Here is a 24,095-nt window from a genome sequence, read left to right as displayed (position 1 = left end):
AGCTGGCAGGTACATGCACAAGCAGGGGTCATAAATTCTACAGAGCAGTTAGATCTCCTGGACGGTGCATATCCAGCTGGGTTTGTTAGTCAGAGGTCATTCAAAGTTACAATAGAGTTTTTCTTTTCTACAATATGGCTTCCCTTAGGTCAACCTTGTCTTGAGCCAGTATCAGTATTATATGTATGCTTCATTTATTAATGTATTTCATTCAGCAATTTTTAAACCTTCCCATAGTTCTCTGTGTATATATGTATAAAATACACATATACATTTTATTTTTAGAATTTCAAATAGTCTTTCAATTTTCCACTCATTAATTGTGTTCAGTGTATATTTTATTGGAGACAAAACCTTAATTTTATAAAGCAAAATTCAACAATTTTTACTTTTAGTGTGATTTAATTTTATTAATCTGTTTTTGCAAAAGACATCAATTTTATATGTTTTGTGGTTCAGAAGCAACAATATGCAAGACACTGGCACAGTCTATGTTGCTCTCCCCCACCTGGGCATGCCCACGCTTGTCGTCCAAGGGGTAGAGAACCAGGACCCCTCTCCCTGCAGGCAGTGACTTAGTTGCAGGATCCTGGGAGAGGCAAACCCTTAAGAGTCAAAGAAGGTAGCCAGGGGCACCATTACCCTCAGAGGCCCTTGTTTCACTGGAAGTGTGTATGTGTGTATGGAGGGTGAAGGGAACGACCCACCACAGACCACTTCTCTCTAAGGCTCCAGAGTCTCCAATTTGGGAATTTAGTTAATGAAATAATTCCCCGCTAATCTGTTATAAAGATATTCTTCTGTATTATATGCTACTAACTTTGTAATATTATCTTTTGCATTTAGGACTTGATTCAATTGTGAATAAACCTTTGCTTGTCTCTTTCAAACATGATTTAGATATTTTTAGTCATTTATTCTTCCATGTAATATAAAAAAAGTTTACTAAGTACCTCCAAAATTGACCTCGAATTTTAATTAGATATTTACTGAAGTTACAGAATAATTTTAAAAGAATTATAATTTTTTATAATAGTAACTATTTCTATATAACTCCAATTATCAGAAATACTTTTATAATCTTTAATTTTATAATCTTTAATTAGAATTTCTCTGTATAATTTTTGTATATGCTTTCATTAGCTGATTTTTAGCTATTTTATATACTTTTCTGCTATTATAAATGGTATCTTATTTTCTTTTATTTGTTCATTGTTTATATAAAGAAGGGTTGCTGATTTTTTCATATTTAGTTTATGTCTAGATACCACACTAAATTTCATGGTAGCTCTAATGGTTCACTTTTTATTGTATTAGTTTTCTAGGTAGAAATCACATCATCTGTAAAAATTACATATTTTCTTGAAATCCTTACAATTTTCTTTTCTTTTTTTGCTGAGGAAGATTCATCCTGAGCTAACATCTGTTGCCAATCCTCTTCTTTTTTTTTTTTTTTGCTTGAGGAAGATTAGCTCTGAGCTAACATCTGTGCCAATCTTCCTCTATTTTGTACGTGGGACACCACCACACCATGGCTGGGGTGTGGTGTAAGTCTGTGCCCAGGATCCGAACGAGCGAACCCAGCCCCTGAAGTGGAGCTTGGGGAGCTTTAGCCACACAGCCATGGTGCTGGGCCCTACACTTTTCTTTGTAAGTTAAATTTATAAGTAGATAATTTATGAGCTCTCTTCTTATTCCCAATATTTTGCTACTTTTTTATTTTCTTGTATACAATCATATGATTTGCATATAATGATAATTTTTCTTTAATATCTATTTTTATGTTTTCTTATTTTTCTGCCTTACTGGATTAAATAGGACTTTTAGAATTTTATTGAATAGTGATAACTATAGTAGGCAGCATCTAGTTCTTGATTTTCACTGGAATTCTTTTGTTTTTTTTTTTTTGTGAGGAAGATCAGCCCTGCGCTAACATCCGTGCTAATCCTCCTCTTTTTGCTGAGGAAGACTGGCTCTGAGCTAACGTCTATGGCCAATCTTCCTCCTTTTTTTTTTTCTTCCCCAAAGCCCCAGTAGATAGTTGTATGTCATAGTTGCACATCTTTCTAGTTGCTGTATGTGGGACGCGGCCTCAGCATGGCCGGAGAAGTGGTGCGGCAGTGCGCGCCTGGGATCCGAACCCAGGCCGCCAGTAGCAGAGCATGCGCACTTAACCGCTAAGCCACCGGCAGGCCCACACTGGAATTCTTTAAAGCTTCAAAATTAAATATATCTCATGTAGGCTGTTTGTAGCCACATTAGACTACATTAGATTTTTAATGGTAGACAATCCACGCATTCTATGGATAAATCCCACTTCCCTTGATAATGGTTTTTGTTTGAAAATATTTTATTTGAGTCTATATACATAATTTTGGAGTAAATATGCACAAATGAGATTAGCTGATAATTACTATTTTAATATTTGTTTTGTTTTTTTCTGGAGGAATTCTTGCTGGCTTTGGTGTCATGAAAATTTAGCCTCATAAAGTTAGTTGGTATTGTTTTCCATCCTTTTCTGTATCTGGAACAATGTATATGAAACATGATTATCTACTGCTCCATGGAGTCTGGACCTAGGACTTTGCACAACTAGGAACTTTGGCGACTTGTTCATTTTCTTTAACAATTACTTATATATTCAGATTTTCTCTCTCTTCTAGGATGTTTTAAATAAAATTTTATATATTACACATGTGTTAATATAAATTACACATAGCATTTCCTTACTTTAATCTGTACATTGCTTATCTGTAATATGTCCACTTTTCTAATAATATTACTCTTTTTGTCAGTTTTGAGAGAGGTTTTATATTTTCATTAATTTTTTCAAAAAAGTAGCCTTTAGTGTTGTCAGTCACCTTTATCAATTTTTTGTTTTGCATTTTATTTTAAATTTTACTGCTTTTAAATTAATTTTCTACTTTCTAATTTTTTTCATTGATTGTGTTGTTCTTTTTCTAGCTGCCTCAATTAAAATCTTAGCTCATATATTTTTGCTCAGTGTTTTTTACAAAAGAAGGCTTTAAAGTGATAAATTTCTGCCTATGTGTCACTTTAGATTCCTTTACAAACCTGAAAAAGAGAATATGTGCTCACCTATGTAAAAACAATGCATGGTAATAAGATTGTAGAAACTAATCTTTAGTGACCATTGTTTAAAAATCTCAGAATAATTAAAAATTAAACGAAAACAGAAAGCAGAAATGCGTGAGTGCAGACATGCACTTTGTTCATAGTCCGTGTCTGCTTCCTGTTTTAAATACTGAGGTACTGAATTTACAGATCACCACAGAAAATTGAACACAGCATAAATAAATCATTTTTAAAAATTATAGACCCCATCAATTATCAAATTCACCAATGAATGTTTCTAGCCCCCAAACTAACACCACACAGAAAAGGAATTTCAAAACAAAAATTGCTAATACTAATTTTCTTGAAACGTGATATAGACTGATTTTTCCTTTATTCTGGCCAAAATTCCTCCTGATTTTGTACTCCTGCCTGTGATGAACATCTGTTTGTGTGTAGATGTGGCCAGATGTCTTTGGAGAAGAAATTTCCCTTTCCTTGTTTTTCCCTGGAATTCTGCATTGCTGCACTCACAAGTTCTCTCTTAATACTTTCTAGAACTGAGAAATGTCCTACAAGCTTCCAGCTTACTGTAGACTTGGTTAGTTAAACTTCTTCTCACGTGTCAATAAGAAAAGGATTTTTTTAAAGATGACTGCAAGCAATTAAAATAATAACTAAAGAATTCATAAAATGATTATAAATAGTAAACATAAATATTTATAAATGTGATGATGCAATGATGTGTTAAATCTTCTCTCATGTACAAAGTTGAAAATAGCCATGTGATCACATGTCTGGATTTCCCTAAAAAAAAACCTCTTACATGCCATTAAAAAGTTTAGAACAAAATTAAATCTAAATAATAAATTAGAAAAACATCAAATACTGTCACACACTTTTGCATTCAACACAATTTCATATTTTTAAAAATTTCTTCTTTCCACTAGATCTAGTTATCTTTATATCAAGTAATCAGGAGATGGGACACAGGTGGGTGGGCACAATACGCAGCACTTTACTTGCTCTCAAAAATGGAGTGGCTTTGTCCTCAATCCACTTACCCACTTCCCTGGACTGCCTACTAATTCTGAGAATACAGCCAACTCCTTCCAATTGCGAAATCCCGGGAAGCTTACAGTTCAACTTCTTTTTTGTCCAAGTCCAATTGCAAACCTGCCTCACATTTTATACTAGGGTCTCGATCCTTTCTTGAGGAGATTCTCGGTAGTGGAAAGTACTATCTCCTAAATATTAGGAGATAGCCACCCACTGTGGCTGAGGCAGAGTGTTTGTTTAGGAAACCAACAGGACTGTATACTAGGAGAGAGGAAAACTCTATGTTTATCCCATATGAGGTTGTTAAACCTACCAATAGGGAAAGGAAGAAATAATTTCCAGAGATTTTTATAAAGAATAACTTCATAAACAGAAAAGTAGGCAAAGAAAGTCTACAAAGGTTTCTGAAGTTTGTCTCTGGGTGAGTAAATATAGACATCAAAAAATGAACAAGCTTGGAAAAAGAGATTATTCGTTGTATTTTAAATACCTGGAGACACAGCTGCTTCTCATATACTTTGGAACCAATCTCAGTGAATATGTTTACTATACAAATAGAAAAAGCTGACTATGTGATGAATGAATGAATGAATGAACAAACTTAATGTGTCAGGAAGAAATTCACAGAAAATGTCCTGTATTTTGATTATTTAACTGTCGTTGCCATAGCATTTCATGGTTTATACCCCATACCATAACATCCAGGATAAGAGAGAACATATTTTTCCCCTACCATCAAACACAAGAATCAGGCTGCATGTAAACTGGGCAATCTTAGAGCAGGTGCCTATCCCTGAACCATCACTCTGAGCAAGAATAAGTGGGATCTATATCATGATTTGGCTGAAATTATTGGTTACTTGTCCATACTTTAGCCTATCACATCACCAAGGACGCTTTCTCCTGGTTGCATTAGGCTTATTAGGGTCCAGGACTACAGATGAGGTGGTACTCAACCAATCAAAAATCACATGGCTGCTATGTGAGAGTGACAAGGTAGATTGGAGCCTAGAGAAACAATCAACAAGTCTAATCCATATAGGAAGATTGCAATAGTCCCACTCTTTGTTCTCCTCCATCCCATAGTTTTCACTTTTACCCCCTCTTTGATCTCAACTTTATTTTCCCCCAAATCTCCACATGGGCAGCTGCTGCCACATGCACATGGTACCTCTGGATGTTCTCCTTGTCCTGGTCCTGTTTTCTCAGCTCCCTAAACAAATTAGAGAGAAGTCTCTTTCCCCTATATTAATCCACATAAATTACTTTACTAAGAAACTAAGATAGAACCAACAAACAATGAAAATAGTAAACTAGAATCAAATTAGGAATGCAAAATTTTCAAGGTCAGAAGATAGTGACATGTTTTTCTTCCACACGACTTTATAATCAATATGTCCCTGCTGCATAGTACACGCTTAAGAATTATTTGTTGAATTAATTAATGAATCCAAAAGTAATTGAAGTCTAGCCATGGATATCTCAACTTGCACTGCCATTTGGAGTCATTGATCATATAGAATCAATCTTCATTATTTACGAATCCTCTTGTATTTACTAATCAGCCTAACAGCTAACATTTATTTATAACCCTAAAATAATTACTCACAATACTTTGTAAACAGGTGTCCTTTTCACAGTCTCTTTAGTGCCACGTTTTCTGCATGTTTGTGCTCTTGGTTGAGGGATTTTGCTGTTTAAAATGATCCTAAAGCATAGTGCTGAAGTGCTGTCTATTGTTCCTAAGCATGAGAAGGCTGTGACACGCCCTATGGAGAAAATGCATGTGTAGATAAGCTTTGTTCAGGCATGACTGATAGTGCTGTGGGCCATGAGTTCAGTGTTAATGAATCAACAATGCAGGAACTCCAGAAAAATAAGAGGAAATTCTCTGACCTGTATGTGGAGCCACTCCAGAGACAGCTAAATTAATATCATTAATAATTTGATGAAGCTATGAAAAGTTGGAAAAGGAGCTAGATTTATGGATTCATGAGATGATGACTGCTTTTTGTTTGTTTTTAAAAATATAATGGACAGCACAGCTGTGTGGATGAAAGCCCAAGAAATTTACCATCACATTACCAGGGTGGGGAAAATGTTAAATACTTCTTGGCTGGTATTTTATTATAAAAATTACTGCCGGGGCCGGCCCGGTGGCGCAAGCGGTTAAGTGCGCGCGCTCCGCTGCGGCGGCCCGGGGTTCGCTGGTTCGGATCCCGGGCGCTCACCGAAGTACTGCTTGGTAAGCCATGCTGTGGCGGCATCCCATATAAAGTGGAGGAAGATAGGCACCGATGTTAGCCCAGGGCCGTCTTCCTCAGCAAAAAAAAGAGGAGGATTGGCGGATGTTAGCTCAGGGCTGATCTCCTCACAAAAAAAAAAAAAAAAAAAAAAAATTACTGCCTATAATGCACAAATTACCTGGAAATGTATAAATATTAAATAAGGTGTTTTTAAACAGAAACACACATAGAACAAGTCTATTTACTCGTCAGTTGACACAAATGTTGTGACCAGAGGCTCACAGGAACCTAACTCTGCATTTCCTGTAGGAGCGATGGCTCAATATTTACTAACTCACTGTTCACAATGACTTTAACACAACAGCCATGAATAGCGAGAATGTACTGTATGTACTCTCCTTGCCTTGATCTCACTTCAGTCGTGAGGATCAACCCTCCTGTTCTCTTCTTCTTTTCTCTCCAGTGACACACTTGCCCTACTACCTCTCAGGCATCACCTATATCAGTGCTTCTCAAATTGTAATGTACCTATCAATCGCCTGCTGATTTTGATAAATGCAAATTATCATTCTTTTAAGTCTGCGATTCTATGTTTCTAAGAAGCTCCATGGTGATAACTCTGCTGTGTGTCCCTGAAACACACTGAATAGCAAGGGCCTACATCCTGCTGCCTTCTTTTTGCTTAGAATACTTGGAGCAATAGTTTCACTCCAAGAGGGCTCTACTATTAAATAATAAAAATGGTCAGAGGCAATATTGTGTTTCTCCTCAGGGTCTCAGAGAAGTCATGAAGGGACTAAGAAAGTGTGAGTCTCTTGGCCAAGTGATAAGACTTTTAAGAGGAAGAGCTTCAAATGTCTCAACTATTACAAACACGTCAAGAAGGAAAAGAATAATAAAAGTCTATAAATTTTGCACAAGTTTAACCCAGCTGTTTATTAAGAACGTATTACATGCTGGAAAGCCACTTTGCCAAGGATATAAATATTAAAAAGATATGGACTTTGCTCTTAAGAAGCTTAAAAATTATAAGAGGAAAAAGGGATCTAAATAGCTACAACAAAGGGTAGGAAGTAAGGAGTAGATTTGGCAATGCACAGTTCAAGTGTGCTAGGATTTCAGACAAGGCAGAGACTGCTTTCACTTATAAATCAGAGAAGCCCCTCTGGAGGAAGTGACTTCTGAAATAGACCTGATGACTCATTAATATGTGAATATGGGGAGGTTGCTAGGACCTGATCTATTCATAGTTATAATTTGAGTTTTAAAATCCAAGAACCCAGGTCAGAACAACAAATCCTGCAAAATTACATTTACTTTATATTGACGTCTGATCATGAAGCAGAAATAAACAATAACAAAAGTTGTACAAGGAGATTTGAAACGACATCATCACTGTCTTGAATTTAGGTACATTCTGGGCAGGGATTACATTCCGAAGGGAGAAGAGTTCTTGTAAATTCACTGTGTATCCTAATAAGAACAGAGATGGAAGTCACTCTGCATGAGGTGGAGGTGAGAAGTGAGGAGTAAGAAGGAAGGGGACTGGGAAGAGGGGAACTGAGGAGAAAGAAAACAAAAAAAACGTGGGAAGAGAAGTGGGGAGTCGGGAAAAGAGCAGGAAAGATAGATACAAAGAACTCACCAGCACTTCCTAAGCCAAAATGCAAGACCTGTCAGAAGTGCCAGGGGCACTATTACTGCCAAGAAGATCAAGCCCATGGAGTTGTGATGTCCTGTGGATTTGGGAACAAACAAGGGTGTCATTTCAAATCCACCCATTTTACTACATTTCCCTGGTCTTCCTTTGTTCATTTGAGTGTCTACCTCACCAATTTCCTTTCTTCCTGTTTCTTGTCTCATCCCTCTTCAGAGATGAATCCTTCATCTAACCCTCAATACATTCCTCCACCAGCAGGTCCTTCATTTTCCACTTTTCTATTTCTTGGATAATTTGCTTTTATTTCCTTTGACTTTGAAGTCCCTAGAATCCCAAATTTTTCATCTGACTCTTCTGCTCTACTTGAGGACCACCTACTCCCATTCCCAGCTTGGACCCCAGTTCTTTCTTACCCCAGTAGAGGATGATGTCCTGGCCTCCTAGACTGCTGTGTCTCACCCGGCAAGACAGGCCAGCTGCCTCAACGGCTTCCACATCCAATGACATCCGAAGATACCATGTCCCATCAGCATTGGGCAAGATGTCACCTCACTGAGTGCCCAGATGCTTCTGCTCACCTTGCATCCACATCACCGAAATAGGCTTTGGGTGGAAGCCAGAGACGTGACAAACCAGCATCAGACGGCCAGGACCAGGACTAGGACCAGTGGACAGCCAGGCCTCTGGTCTTACTGCAAAGGACACAGTATGAGGTTTCTAACACAGACATAGAGGTTCAGATCTTCACATCAGTTTAGATAGACACATCTTTCTCACCTCTAGGAATTGGGCATCCATTATTCCCTCTCCTTCTTGCCTCCTTCATAGGAAGGGGATGATGGAAAGGTCTGATTTTAGAGAAGCCTTGGGGGTAGGGTGCACGACTGACCTTGTCGCTGGAGATCTGCCTTCCCTGCATCAAGAAGTCCCAAGAAGAAACGTGGACAGGTGTCACTGAGGAACCTCTGTACTATTTCCAGGCTGACTTTATCCAAATTGAATAGTCTGCAGGCATGCTGAGCCCTACTTCCACCCTCTGGAGATGGCAACCATGAATTGTTCTGCATGCTCATGTAATCTGATCCTTGATAAGCAAATCGCACGAAGCCAACTGAGGCTTCCCTGAGATGCAGCTCACAGCCTCCTACCAACTGTACCTCAAAGGGATCTGAGGAAGAAAGGTTGTGAATTAGATGAAAGAGAAAGTAAAAAGGATAAAATGAAACAAGTGGAATAAAAAACAATAGAAGTAGAAAGGAGAAGTTGAGGAGTTTTGAGGGAATGGAAGCAAATTTGGTTTGATCAGAAGGTCAGTGAAAGGGGAACTGGAGGTAGCTGGACATGGAGGAAGAGATGAATAACATGAGGAAGGGGCCAAGTTGTTTAAAGAAGGCAACATAAATGATGTGGGCAAGAGAATAAGGTAAGATTGAATGTTAAAGTGTTGGTGTTATAATAATCTAGCATGGAAGGAATGCAGTAGGTTACAATGAATGTATTGACAGAGATTGCTGAAGAGACAGAATGGGGGAGAAAATCACACTTTAAGGAGTCAATCAAAGAGTGAGGAAGCTGAGACTATCTGGTTGGGGGACAGGGAAAGGGGTGGTCACAGGAAACCACTAATGTAAGTTACTAAGGCACAAGCCTGCAGTCAATAAGGGAGGAGTTTGTAACCCAAGACTTGAAGCTTTTGAAGAATCAAGATCTGGATTATATTCCCTGTCCAAAAGTGTGTAATTGCAGTTTTATGATGAGGGGAGGTAAGGCTCAGAAGTGAGTGGAAGCTGTTTCTTAGAGGAATAAGAAATGCATTGAGATGCACACGTACCTCCCACCCATACCCCCACTCCCCATGGAGGGAACTGAACTCACATTCAAGCTGCCATTGACTGGCATGGGTTTGAAATGCCCGAGGAATTCCAATGGAGAACATAAGGAATAATTTTTCCAGTTCCATCAGCTCCTCATTGCTGAAGTTGCCTTTGGACCAGGGCCACAGGAAAATAAAAGCACCAGAGTTGCTCTCCCACCCATGAGTCTGCAACTCACCCAACCAACCTGAGCCCAGATTTTTTACCCAGGATTGGTTGTAAAAGGATGAGATCTGGATGATTTGGAAGGAGACTGGCTCCTGGAAGTCTGTGGCAAAAATAACAGATAAATGCAGACAAAATAAGGTAATGGGAAGGAGAGAGAATGAAGAAAGAAAGGTGCCAGAGAGGGGAAACTCAGAATCTGAAGGAAACAGAAGTCACCATTATCTCTGGATAACGAGATAACGGGATAACCATATCTGCCTACCCCAAGGCCTCATGCTTTATACCCAACCTTCGGAAGAACACAGGGACCTGGTCAGGGATACTCAGAATGGAAAGAGGCCGACACTCTCACCCTCAGGGTATATGCTGGGGAAACCCCACCACACACACACACACACGCACACACACACACACACACACACCTTCTTGCACCCAACTGGGCAGTTGCCAGATTCTTACCATCTTTACTGTCAGCACCTGGGAGGAGAACCACTAACAATGGAAGTTGCAGGAACAGCATTTCATTTGCAGATGTTATTTCTTTCTCTCAGAATAGTTGGTCCTTGATTTTTGTTCTAAACAAACATACCCCACAATACCTCTAGTCTGACTTCTTTCTCCTACCAACAGACAAACTTTCCCTTTCATCACTGTCTGCAACGAAGAAAATCTACGCCTTCCGTAAACCTTAGACTACCTATTCAGACTTTCATTTCCTCTTTAGTTCTCTGGACTGCCTACTCAGACTCATTGCCCCTCCAGTTCTGACTCTCCTCTCTGGCTACCACCTGCTCTCTTTGTCACAAGTTTCCATCCTGTTCACCTCCCCCCAGTTTGATTGCTGTGGAACAGGTTTTGTGTAGCATGGAAAAGTCACTTTACCTCTAAGGCCTTTTTTTTCCTTACATACAATAAAAGCATAAGACTAAGTTGCTTCCCAGCACGCTACCTAATCTTCTCAAGTCCCTGCTCTTATCTGTCACTTTGTCCTTCTCTTGCCCTTTTGAATATTCCCCAAATATTCTCCTCCCCTGTCTCACTCCTACCCCAACTCATTCACTTCTCTGACTTCTCATTCACTGCTTTATTTGCTTTATCAGAATACACTATGATTATCCTGTGTAATAGTGTAAATTACCACCAATTCTCCATTATGCTTAGGGAAGAAGCAATAGCCATCATAAAGACCACAGGAACACTGAGATACAAAAAGAAAAGCCCCCTCTGTTTGGCTTGCATTGATATATAGTCACTCACCAAACAGTCATTTAACACCTGCTGGATCCAAGCATGTTGCTACATGACTATACAGTGGTTGACAATGTGATGACTTTATTCAAGGAGACTGTAGTCTACTTGAAAAGAAAAACACTTAAACAAAAAACTGTAAGTTTTGGTGCGCTGAGTTATCTTATAATGTATAGACTCTCTACACAAAAACAAGAATGCTTCAATAACAACTTCTGATGTGGCAACACTTTGCCGTCTCCATGTAAATTTCCTTCTTTCCCTTTGAAGGCCCAAACCACTACCCCCAACGTCCTCTTTTGTCTTTAACTGAAGATGGTATTTAAGGTGGTGGCTTTGGGCATTTTGATGAGTTATTCCATTTTCCTGGGTCCTTCTCATGTATACATCTTATTAAACTTTGTTTGATTTTCTCCTATTATCTTGTCTCATGTCAGTTTAATTCTTAGACCAGCCAAAAGAACCTAGAAGGGTAGGGGAAAATGTCTTCCTCCTCTACACTACTAAATACCAAGGGCTGTGCTAAACACTAAGACTAGAAAGAATAGAAAGAAGCTCATACTGTAGAGAACAAAACATGTAACGAATCAAAAATGTAGAGTGTGATAATTCTCTTGTGGGAGATCCCACAGGGATTGCATGAGCCTCATTAAATCCATTGTATCTATATTACTTTCATGGCCTCATTCACTCAGCACCAGAATACTGGCTGCAGGAATCAGGTAAGAATGATTCAGTGAGACTATATATCCATGGGAAAATTTCAAGTGGCTTTTAATTCAGAAATTTATATAAATGTATGTATCTATGTGTATCAGAAAGGATGAAAACTGAACGTACATAATGAGCACCACATATAACATATACATCTTCTCTTGGACATACTGCTTAATAGTTCTCACCTCTTCTAGCAATCACTAGATAATAAAGAGAAATTAACACAACTGATAGGTGCCTCTTCTTGGACCATGTGCATTTAATATTATTATTTTTTCTGCTTTATTTTCTCAGGGCCCTTGTTATCAGATAGAAAATAGGTGAAGACACTCTGTTATGTGTTTACTCAAAGTTCTCCTTAAGACCATCCTCTATGCAAACTATTTTAAGAAGACTTTGCTTTTCCTTAATATGTTCTGAAAATGATACCTAAAAGTTTATTATCCTGCAATGCCTGTTATATGCTTGTTTACTTTGCTACCTTGCTTAATGACTAATCATCTAGAAGAAAACATTACCAAGACAGGATGTATTAGTTTGCTGAGGTTGCCGTAACAAAGTACCACAAACTGGGTGACTCAAACAACAAAAGTTCCTTTCTCATGGTTCTAGAGGCCAGAAGTCCAAGATCAAGGTGTCAGCAGGTTTGGTTTCTCCTGCGGCCTCTCTCTTTGGCTTGTAGATGGTCATTTTCCCATTGCGTCCTCACATCATCTATCCTATGTGCACGTGCACCCCTGGTGTCTCTTTATGTGTCAAAATTTCCTCTTCTTATAAGAATACCATTCAAGTTGGATTAGGACCCACACTAAAGGCCTCATTTTAATTGAATGGCCTGCTTTTAATTGAATGGCCTCCTTGCAGGCCCTATCTCCAGTTGCAGTAACATTCTGAGATACTGGGAGTTAGGGCTTCAACACATGAATTTTAGGGAGAAACAATTCAGCTCATAACACTGGATATTTTCACTTTTCAAAATCTTCATTTCATTTCTTTCACTTTTCAAAATTTTCTTGACTTTTAAATGTGTTTTTTTTTTTTTAACAGAGGTGTCTCATAGACATCTGGACATTAGAGACTGTTACTATGGCTTATGCAAGTGACTTTTAACATCCAAAAAGTCTGTAATTCTGCATTGTTTTCCCATTAATAATTATTGTCCTAGTATTTACATTTAAATTGACATCTGTTTTCTAAAATGTATAAATAATCCTGATTTTTCTTTATTAAGCCCAAAGAAAAACATTTTCTTTTTCCTCTTGTTTCACAAGATACACTTAAAGAAGAAGAAAGCAGGAAGAGTTACTCCAATGGTTATCAAGATTTATTATAAATCTAAAGTAATTAATATTACTGTACTACACTGTGTTGACGCAAGGATAGATTATAGAAGAAAAGAATAGAATAAGGAGTCCAGAAAAAGATCCATATATATGGACACTTAAATTACAACATAATTGGTACTGTGTATCAGTGGTATTAGTCAATTGAATAGCATTGAAAGACCAAAATTTTATCCCTATTTCACACCACACACAAAAACCAAGTCCAGGTATATTGTATCTCTAAATGTAAGAAGTAAAACAGTTAAGCTTCTCAAAGTTAAAGTGGTACGGTTGTTTTCAAAGTCTGATCCCCAGACCAGCAGAATCAGCATCATCTGGAAGTTGTAAGACATGCAAATTCTTGGACCTCTTCCCTGACCCAGAGAATTAGACACTCTGAAGGTATGTCCCAACTATCTGTGCTTTAAAAGCCTTCTAGATGATTATGATGCCCACTCAAGTTTGAGAACCATAGACTAAGGATAACATCTCATGACCTTGGAGTAGAAGTAAATAATTTACAGGAGTAGATCACAATAGTTATAAAAAATGTCATTAAACTGCATCACATTAAAAAGAAAATTTTTCCATCAAAATACAACTTTAAGAGAATGAAAAGTATACCAAAGACTGGTAAAAAAATATTCACAAGACATATATCCAACAAAGGACTAGTATCCAGAAATTATAAAGAACTTCAAATCAATAAGAAAAAGACTGACCCCCTCCCATGCCAAACATACAAAAAAGATAAAAACTTAAACTAGTACTTCACAAAGAATGTATCTAAACGGCTAATAGGCATATGAAAATACGTTAAGTACCATTAGTACTTATGAACTAGAACAACAGTTGGATACACTAGACTCCCACCAAAATGGATAAAATTAAAAGGGTTAATAATATAAAATATGGGTGAGGATGTGGAGAACATGGAAGACAGATTGTTGTAACTACTATGAAAATTAGTTTGCCAGTGTCTATGAAATGTAAAAAAGATATATTTCCTGAGGCCCAGCAATTCTATTTCTATGTATATTCTCAAGAGAAATGAAGGTCTATGTTCACAAAAAGACATGAAGAAAAATGTTCAAAGCAGTATTTTTCAAAATAGCTAAAATTGGGAACAATCCAAAGTCCACCACAGTTGAAGGGATAAATTGTGCTATATTCACCCAGTAGAATACTACATAGAAATGCAAAATAATGAACTGCTGCTATATGCCTCAACATGGATAAATCTCCCAGAAATAATGTCGAGTGAAAAAAGGCAGAAACAAAATAGGACTTAGTGGATGATTCTAGTAACGTGAAATTCAGAATCAAATACAGAATCAAAACTAACTTATGGTTTAGAGATCAAAATATTTGTTGTGTTTAAAAGGACTAGGAAGTGGAGTCATGAAGAAGACACAATGGTGTGTTATCAGAGTGGTTACCACTATGGAAAACCAGGACCTGATCCCACTGGAACTTTCTGATGAATCATGTGGATTGTGCCTCATTCCTCTCCACTTGAGGGATCACATATCCAGCATCCCCGGCCCCTTATAGTCAAGGATTGCTGCATGGGTTGTTTATTCCCCTACGTGTGCAGTTTTGAGCATCCACAGTGATAAGCAGCTTCTCACAGGTGTCCTAACCACATCATAAGAAAAGCCTTCATGCAGAAATGCAAAAGATATGCAGTGCAGCAGAAGTTAGAGTCTGTCACCACTTGCCTTAGCAATGGCTGAGGGAAAAGTAGGCTAAGATGTGAGGCAGGACACAAGAGATCTCTGATACTATTGGGTTTTTGTGAGCAAACAAACAAAAAATAAATACAGAGTCAAGCCATTTTTTTCATAGGAAAACTTGAATACCCCAGTCTGTTCAGTAACTGTTTAACTCCCAGTGGCACCTAGTGGTGAAGTACAGGCAATCACAAGCATCAAGTTACAGTTTTTCCTCTGAAAATTCTGTGTTGCTCAGTTTCACTCCATTCTGAATGAAAAACCCAGTGCCTGATGTGGACTGTCACCTGCAGTAACAGCTGTTCATCCGTTGGGACCCTTGTCTTAAAGCCATCCCTTAAGAAGAGCAGGCAGACTCAATTTGTTACCTTGTAAGTAAACTATTGATGTGGGCAGCTTTGTGGTGAGACTTTGCTGTAAGTGGAGGATTTTATCTGACTGGTCTACTTGCCCCATATGTTTTTACATAGTTACAGTCAGCTTTAAATGAGAACTCTACATTGCATTTGTAATCTAAAAATCCTAAATTCTCCGGCTTTTGGGAGTCACTTTACCTAAATCTCCATATTAAAGTATCTATGAGAAAGTGTGCCAAGTAAATTCCATTAAGCCATTTTAATTCCATTACTCTAAAACCACAAATAATTAAATTCTGTTTTTCCCAATTTTGTTTATATTTCACTAAAAGTATATTAATTGGCATCAACTTTTTACATGAAAAAATTACACAGGGTAAAAACTAATTGGCAAATCAAATGTTGAATTTTACCTGTAAAGGTTTTGTTTCTGACTTTTCTTTTGTAGTCTTTATTTCTACCAAAATGCAATTTTCTCAGATTCAATTGTACAGATGTGATATTACTATAGGGAGTTTTATCCACTACAAATTTTATTTTGTGTTGGTTTGCTGTGATTCATATTTATTTTAAAATTTAGATATAGTGAAAATAGTTTAGCTCTTTGATGCAATTTTAGTTAGATGTTCTATGATTTTCATTTGTCCTGGATTGATTTATTGTATTGCTAATTTGGTTCTCCCACAAACTTTGCAAACTGTATACTAACTAGGCAGGCTCTGAACTGAGAAAAAAGGCTAGAATAAGAGCAAATTGTTCTCTGTTATATAGACTATCATGTCACCTAATAATAAAGATAGTTAGGCTTCTTGTTTTAATAATCATTATGGCTTTAATTTCTTTCTTTTGCTTTATTAATTCTTTATTGGTAAGATTGGGACCTCCAGTACAAAGCTGAATACAAATGGTGAGCACAGACAGCCTTGCCTTGCTCCAGATCTTCGAAGACAAGCGTGTACTGTTACCATTTAATATGATGTTAGCTGTAAGTTTTTATTTTTCCCATTTATCAAATTGAAAAAGTTCCCTTTTATTCCTAGTTTACTGGGATGTTTGGTCATGAAAAAGTGTTGAATATTTCAAACATTTTATTTGTATCTGTTGAGATGATAATGTGATTATTCTCTTATAGTTTGTTAATGTGATGAATTGTTTGATTTTCAAGTATTAAGCCAGTCATCTTTATCTGGAATAAATCCCACATGGGCATCATGTAATAATCTTTTCATACACTGCTAGATTTTATTTACTTTTGTTAAAATTTTTGTGTCAAAATTTGTAAGAGATGTTGGTGTATAATTTTATTGTCTTGTAATTTCTTCCTAAGTTTGGATGTTAGGGATATGCTGGCCTCATAAAGTAAACTGTGAACTTTTGCCTTCTCCTCTGTTTTCTGAAAGATTTTAAGTAAGACTGATATTTCCTTTTCTTTAAATATTGATTGAATTCAACAAGCCTTCTGAACCAGATATTTTCTTTATGGGAGAGTTTTTAATGACAAATTATTTTAAATCTGTTATTATTTATTTTTATTATACTATATTTTTTAATATTTTACAGTTTTTATATTAATAGATTATTTAATTAGTACTATGTTAATTATTACAGAGCTATTCAGATGTCTTCTTTCTTCATATCTTAGTTACAGTAAACTGTCTTTCTTAAAGAACTCTGTGTTTCTAATCTACATTTTTGAGTGTATTGGCATAGAGTGTCTCATACTAGTTCCGCTCTATCACTTTAATAATAGGATCTGCAGTAATATCACTCCTTTTTTTCTTAATACTGATAATTTGTTATTTTTAATTATTTCATTGATGTCGTATTGGCTTATAACATTGTGTAAATTTCAAGTGTATGTGATTATATTTCAGCTTCTGTATAGACTGTATCATGTTCACCAGCAATAGTCTTGTTTGTATCCGTCACCATAGATATGTGCCCCTTTACCCCTTTTGCCCACCTTCCAGCCCCCTTGCCCTCTGGTAACCACTAATTTGTTCTCTTTATGCATGTGTTTGTTTATATTCCACATATGAATAAAATAATGTGGTTTTTATCTTTCTCTGTCTGGCTTATCTCACTTAACATCATAGCCTCAAGGTCCATCTACGTTGTTGCAAATGGGATGATTTTATCTTTTTTTTGTTGGCTGAGTAGTATTCCGTTATATCTATACCACATCTTCTTTAAACATTCATCAGTTGATGGGCACTTGGGTTGTTTCCACATCTTGGCTGTTGTGAATAATGCTGCAGTGAATATAGGGGCACATAAATCTGAATTATGATTTCAAATTTTTTAGATAAATACCCAGTATTGGGATAGCTGGATTGTATGGTATTTCTGTTTTTAATTTTTTGAGAAATCTCCATACTGTTTTCTATAGTGGTTGCACCAGTTTGCATTCCCACCTGCAGTGACTGAGAGTTCCCTTTTCTCCACATTCTCTCCAACATTTGTTATTTTTTGTCTTGGTAATTATAGCCATTCTGACAGGTGTAAGGCAATATCTCACTGTTGTTTTGATTTGTATTTCCCTAATAATTAGTGATTTAGAACATCTTTTCATGTGTCTGTTGGTCATCTGTATATCTTCTCTGAAAAAAAATGACTTCATATCCTCTGTCTATTTTTTGATTGTGTTGTTTGTTTTTTTGTTGTTGAGTTATATGAATTCTTTATATATATATATATATCTATAAATATTTAAATATTTATATATTTATATATATATATTCTATATATCTTTATAGATTAACTCCTTGTCGTATATGTGATTTGCAAATATTTTCTCCCAGTTGGTGGGTTGTCTTTTCATTTTGTTCATAGTTTCCTTTGCCTTGCAGAAGCTTTTTTGTCTGATGTAGTCCCATTTGGTAATTTTTTCTTTTGATTCCTTTGTCTGAGTAGACATGTTATTCAAAAAAGATGCTGCTAAGATGTATGTCAAGGAGTGTACCACCTCTATATTCTTCTAGGAGTTTTATGGTTTCAGGTCTTACATTCAAGTCTTTAATCCATTTTGAGTTAATTTTTGTGTATGGTGCAAGATAATGGTCTACTGTCAGTCTTTTGCACATGGCTGTCCAGTTTTCCCAACATCATTTATTGAAAAGACTTTCCCTTCTGCACTGTGTTCTTGGCTCCCTTGTTGAAGATTAACTGACTGTAGATGTGTGGTTTTATTTCTGGGCTTTCAATTCTGTTCTATTGATCTGTGTGTCTGTTTTTGTACCAATACCCTGCTGTTTTGATTACTATAGCTTTGTAGTATATTTTGAAGTCTGGGATTGTGATGCTTGCAGCTTTGTTCTTTTTACTCAGGATTTCTTTGGCTGTTTGAGGTCTTTTGCTGTTCCACATAAATTTTAGGATTCTTTGTTCTATTTCCATGAAGAATCTCATTGGGATTCTGACTGTGATTGCATTGCATCTGTAGATTTCTTTAGGTAATATGGATATTTTAACCATGTTTTTTCTTCCAATCCATGAGCATGGTAGATCTTTCCATTTCTTTATGTCGTCTTTGATTTCTGTCAATAGTGGTTTATGGTTTTCAGTGTATAGGTCTTTCATCTCGTTGGTTAAATTTATTCCTAAATATTTTATTCCTTTTGTTGCGATTGTAATAGGATTGTATTCTTGACTTCCTTTTCTGCTAGTTCATTATTAGTGTTAGAAATGCAGCTGATTTTTTGTAAGTTGATTTTGTACCCTGGGACTTTGCTGTAGTTGTTGATTATTTCCAATAGTTTTCTGATGAATTCCTTAGGGTTTTCTATATATAGAATAATGTCATCTGCAAACAACAAGAGTTTCATTTCTTCCTTTCCAATTTGGATTCCTTTTGTTTCTTTTTCTCACCTCATTGCTCTGTCCAAAACCTCCAGTACTATGTTGAATAGGAATGACAAGAGTGAGTACGCTTGTCTTATTCCTGTTCCTAGAGGAATGACTCTTAGTTTTTCACCATTAAATATGATGTTGGCTGTGAGTTTGTCAACTATGTCCTTTGTTATGTTGAGGGGCTTTCCTTCTATACCCATTTTATTGAGAGTTTTTATCATAAATGGATGTTAGATTTTGTCAAATGCTTTCTCTGCATCTATTGAGATGATCATGTGAGTTTTACTCCTCATTTTGTTAATGTGGTATATCACATTGATTGATTTGTGGTTGTTTGACCATCCCTGCATCCCTGGTATGAATCCCACTTGATCACAGTGTATGATTCTTTTAATGCATTGCTGTTTTCAGTTTGCCAATATTTTGTTGAGGATTTTTACGTCCATATTCATCAGCGATATTGGCCTGTAATTTTCCTTCTTTGTGCTGTCCTTGCCTGGTTTTGACATTGGGGTAATGTTGGCCTCATAGAATGAGTTAGGAAGCATTCCATCTGCTTCAATTTTTTGGAATAGGTTGCAAACAATAGCTATTAAATCTTCTTTCAATGTTTGGTAAAATCCTGCAGAGAAACCATCTGGTCCTGGACTTTTATTTTATGGGAGGTTTTTGATTACTGCTTTGATCTCTTAACTTGTGATGGGTCTATTCAGATTCTTTATTTCTTTTTAATTCAGGTTTGGGAGTTTGTATGAATCTGAGAATTAATCCATTTCTTCTAGGTTATCTAATTTGTAGTCATAGAGTTCTTCATAGTATTCTCTTATAATCCTTTGGATTTCTGTAGTATACATTGTAATTTCTCTTCTTTAATTTCTAATTTTATTAATTTCAGCCTTCTCTATTTTTTTCTTAGTAAGTCTGCCTAAGGGTTTGTCAATTTTGTTTATCTTCTCAAAGAACTAGCTCTTAGTTTCATTGAGCTTTTCTGCTGTTTTTTTTAATTTTTATTTCATTCGGATTTTTATGATTTCCCTTCTACTGACCTTGGGTTTCATCTGTTCTTCTTTTTCTAGATCTGTTAGATGTAGTTTAAGATTACTTATTTGATGTTTTTCTTGTTTGTTGAGGTAGGCCTGTATTGCTATGAATCTCCCTCTTATAATCACTTTTGCTGCATCCCACTAGACTTGGTTTGTTGTATTTTCACTTTCATTTATCTCCAGGCATTTCTTAACTTCTCCTTAGATTTCTTCATTGATCCAATGGTTGTTCAGTAGCATGCTGTTAAGTCTCCACATATGTGTCACTTTCATAACTTTTTTCTGGTAGTTGATTTCTAGTTTCATAGCATTGTGGTGAGGAAAAAAGCTTGATATGATTTCAATCTTCTTAAATTTTTGAGGTTTGCCTTGTTTCCCAACATATGGTCTATTTTTGAAAATGTTCCATGTGCACTTGAGAAGAATGTGTATTCTGCTGGTTTTGGATGGAAGGTTCTTGCTATATATCTATTAAATTCATCTAATCAAGTGTTTCATTTAAGTCCATTATTTCCTTGTTGACTTTCTGTCTGGATGATCTATCCATTGATGTAAGTGAGGTTTTAAGGTTTTTTACTATGTTTGTGTTGTTAATTTCTCACTTTAGGTCTGTTAGTAGTTGCTTTATATACTTTGGTGCTCTTGTGTTAGGTGCACGTATGTTTATAAGTGTTATGTCCTCTTGGTGGAATGTCCTTTTTATCATTATATACTGCCCCCTTTGTATCTCATTGTGTTTTTTATCTTGAAGTCTGCTTTGTCTGATACAAGTATGCCAACATCTGCTTTCTTTTGTTTGCCATTTGCTTGGCGTATCCTCTTCCATCCTCTCACTCTGAGCCTATGTTTGTCTTTAGAACTGAGATGTGTTTCCTAGAGGCAGCATATTGTTGGGTCTTGTATTCTAATCCATCCAGCTACTCTGTGTCTTTTGATTGGGGAATTAAATCCATTTACATTTAGAGTGATTATTGATATATGAGGACTTAATACTACCATTCTATCTCTTCCGTTCTGGTTGTTCTATATTTCCGTTTTTTTTCTCTTCCTTTATGTTTCTGACTGCCATTTCATTTTGGTGGTTTTCTGTGGAGGTTTTCTCTCTTTTTATGAATTGTGGCTCTGCTTTGATTTTTTTTTTAGTGGTTTCTGTGAGGTTTGTATAAAAGATCTAGTAAATGAGATAGTCCATTTTCTGATAGCTTCTTGTCTCCATTAGCCTAAGTAGGTTCCATTTCCCGCTTCTTCCCCTTCTGAGTTATTGTTGTCATAAACTATTATGTTCTGTGTTGTGAGTTAAGACTAAGTTGAAATGTTTATAGTTACTTTTGATGCTTTCCTTCCTTTTATCTTTTAAGTTATAGTTAAATATTTACTAGTTTGTTCTGAAAGAGAGCTGCAGTTTTCTGATTTTGTCTATTTATCTCTTTGCTCAAAGCTTGTAGACCTTTGCCTTTTTCTTTCAGGTATGAGGATACTTAACTGTTCTTGTAGGGGAGGTCTAGTGCTGATGAACTCCCTCAGCTTTTGTTATTCTGGGAAAGTTTTATTTCTCCATCATATCTGAAGGATAGTTTTGCTGGATAGAGTATTATTGGCTGAAAGTTTTTGTCTCAATATTTTCAATATATCATTCCATTCTCTCCTAGTCTGTAATGTTTCTGCCAAGAAATCTGCTTAAAGCCTGACAGGAGTTCCTTTGTAGGTTATTTTCTTCTGCCTTGCTGCCCTTAGTATTTTTTCTCAGTTGTTGACTCTTGCCAGTTTAATATTATATGCCTTGGAGAAGGTCTTTTAGCATTGCTGTAATTAGGAGTTCTATTGGCTTTATGTATTTGTAAGTCCAGTTCTTCCCTCAGGTATGGGACATTCTCAGTGATTATCTCTTTGAACGAGCTCTCTGCTCCTTTCTCCCTCTCATCTCCCTCTGGAATACCTATAATCCTTATGTTGCTTTTCCTAATTGAGTCGGATATTTCTTGAAGAATTCCTTCATTTTTTCTTAAATCTTAGTTCTCTCTCCTTTTCTAGGTCTGTATATTTCTATCTGTATATTTGTATATTTGTATCTTCTAAATCACTAATTCTTTCCTCCATAATGTCAGCTCTATTTTTTAAGGTTTCTAGATTATTTTTATCTCATTAATTGTGCTCTTCATATCCAGAATTTCTGCTTTTTTTAATAGCTTCATTCTGTTTTGTGAAATATTCCTTCTTCTCATTAATTTTATTCCTGAGCTCATTGAACTGTCTTTCTGAGTTTTCTTGTAACTCATTGAGTTTCTTTATGACAGCTATTTTGAATTCTCTGTCATTTAGATTGTAAATTTCTGTGACTTCAGTGTTGGTTTCTGGAGATTTGTCATTTTCCTTCTACTTTGTATTATTGGTGTAGTTTCTCACGGTGTTTGAGGTACTAATCTTTTCCAGTGTTTTTATGGTAGTATCAAGCCAGACATTCCACCTGCTCCCACTGGAGGGGTGCAGAAGCTCCATTTCTGATCCCACATCATCTACTGGAAGTTGTGTGAGTACAGTGGGTGCTCCCACCAGCCAGGAATGTGTTCACATGCTGGCTTAGGGCTGCTGATGTGCCAAGGTGCATTCCCACTTGTGGGGTGATAGCAGTACCATGGGTGCTCACGCTGGCCAGGAAATCGTTCAGACACACAGGGCTTCTGGGTACGGGAATGCTCACGGATCTCCACCACTTCCTGGGGATCCAGTCCACCCATCTTCAGATGTATAGCTGCATGGGTCTCTCAGGCATCCTGTTGTGCTGTGTGGGTATCCTCCATTGGTCAATGAATGTAAATTTAGTTGTAGTTCAAAGGGAGGGAGATAAAGGATACAGCTCACTCTGCCATGTTGCTGTTGTCATACTCTAAGTTATTTCTTAAGTAATAATTCCACCAATGTCTAATGAAAGGGAACAAAATTTGCCACTCCAAATTGTGCCTTTTTAACATGAGAATTATTTTTAAGAAATAAAAGTGTCAGAAAGTTTTTCTTGTTACCTCCCCATTAACTGCCTAAAAGAATTTACATAAGTGGCCTGTAACAGAACAGAGCTATCATGAGAGATAGCTACAAAGAATATGAGCTAAGTGTGGTGGGGGAGAGAGTAGGGCCTAGACATCAGAGTTCCCTCCATGTACCATTGTCTCTGCATGGCATGGAAGACATTTGTTTTGTCATCCAAGAAAAAATCACTACAATTTAAACAGCAAATATCTATTTGTGCAATTAGAATCACAATTCAGGAGACACAGATTCAGGCAGAAACACAAAAATGTGTTCCGAGGAAAACAAAGGTTGCAAGAGTTTATAAAGGCAAAAAGAGATAAATCATATAGGTTCTTTTGAAAAATTCATGATCGGTGCTGGCAACAGCTGTTATTTCTTGGCTATACGTGATTGGTTGCCAAGGACATCTCTGTAGTAAGAAGTGCTTATCTATGGGAGAAGCATATTTCTTTTAAGAAGATCAAGATGACAACAGTGAGGCACAATTCAAAAGTTACATTTAATCTGGTTAGAGACATGGTGTTTGTATGCATAAGCCCCATTTCCTTAATGTACTCCAAGGTCCATTTTAGAAACCTTAATATATGTTATTCTATTTTGTTGTTGCTGTCCACAACTTACCACACATTTGCTTTTCCTTCTCCATGTGAATTGCCTTCCTTCCCTTTGAAGTCCCAAACCACTACCCCCAACATCCTCTTTTGCCTTTAGCTGA

The 24,095-nt window shown here is 36.7% G+C and overlaps 1 protein-coding gene across 1 annotated transcript; it reads right to left on the bottom strand.

The window, feature by feature from the left end:
* Positions 1-7,786: 7,786 nt before the first annotated feature.
* Positions 7,787-10,635, bottom strand: LOC131401390 (T-cell surface glycoprotein CD1a-like). The gene is given in 6 exon segments (XM_058536626.1): positions 7,787-7,853; positions 8,026-8,116; positions 8,454-8,732; positions 8,930-9,208; positions 9,916-10,182; positions 10,542-10,635. Coding segments are annotated over 6 exon segments (1,044 nt in total). The 5' UTR covers positions 10,603-10,635.
* Positions 10,636-24,095: the final 13,460 nt, after the last annotated feature.

Source organism: Diceros bicornis, chromosome 4 (genome assembly GCF_020826845.1).
Source record: "Diceros bicornis minor isolate mBicDic1 chromosome 4, mDicBic1.mat.cur, whole genome shotgun sequence".
Classification (NCBI taxonomy): Eukaryota; Metazoa; Chordata; class Mammalia; order Perissodactyla; family Rhinocerotidae; genus Diceros; species Diceros bicornis.
Note: the sequence above shows the minus strand (reverse complement) of the source record. Positions and strands in the feature narration are given on the sequence as shown.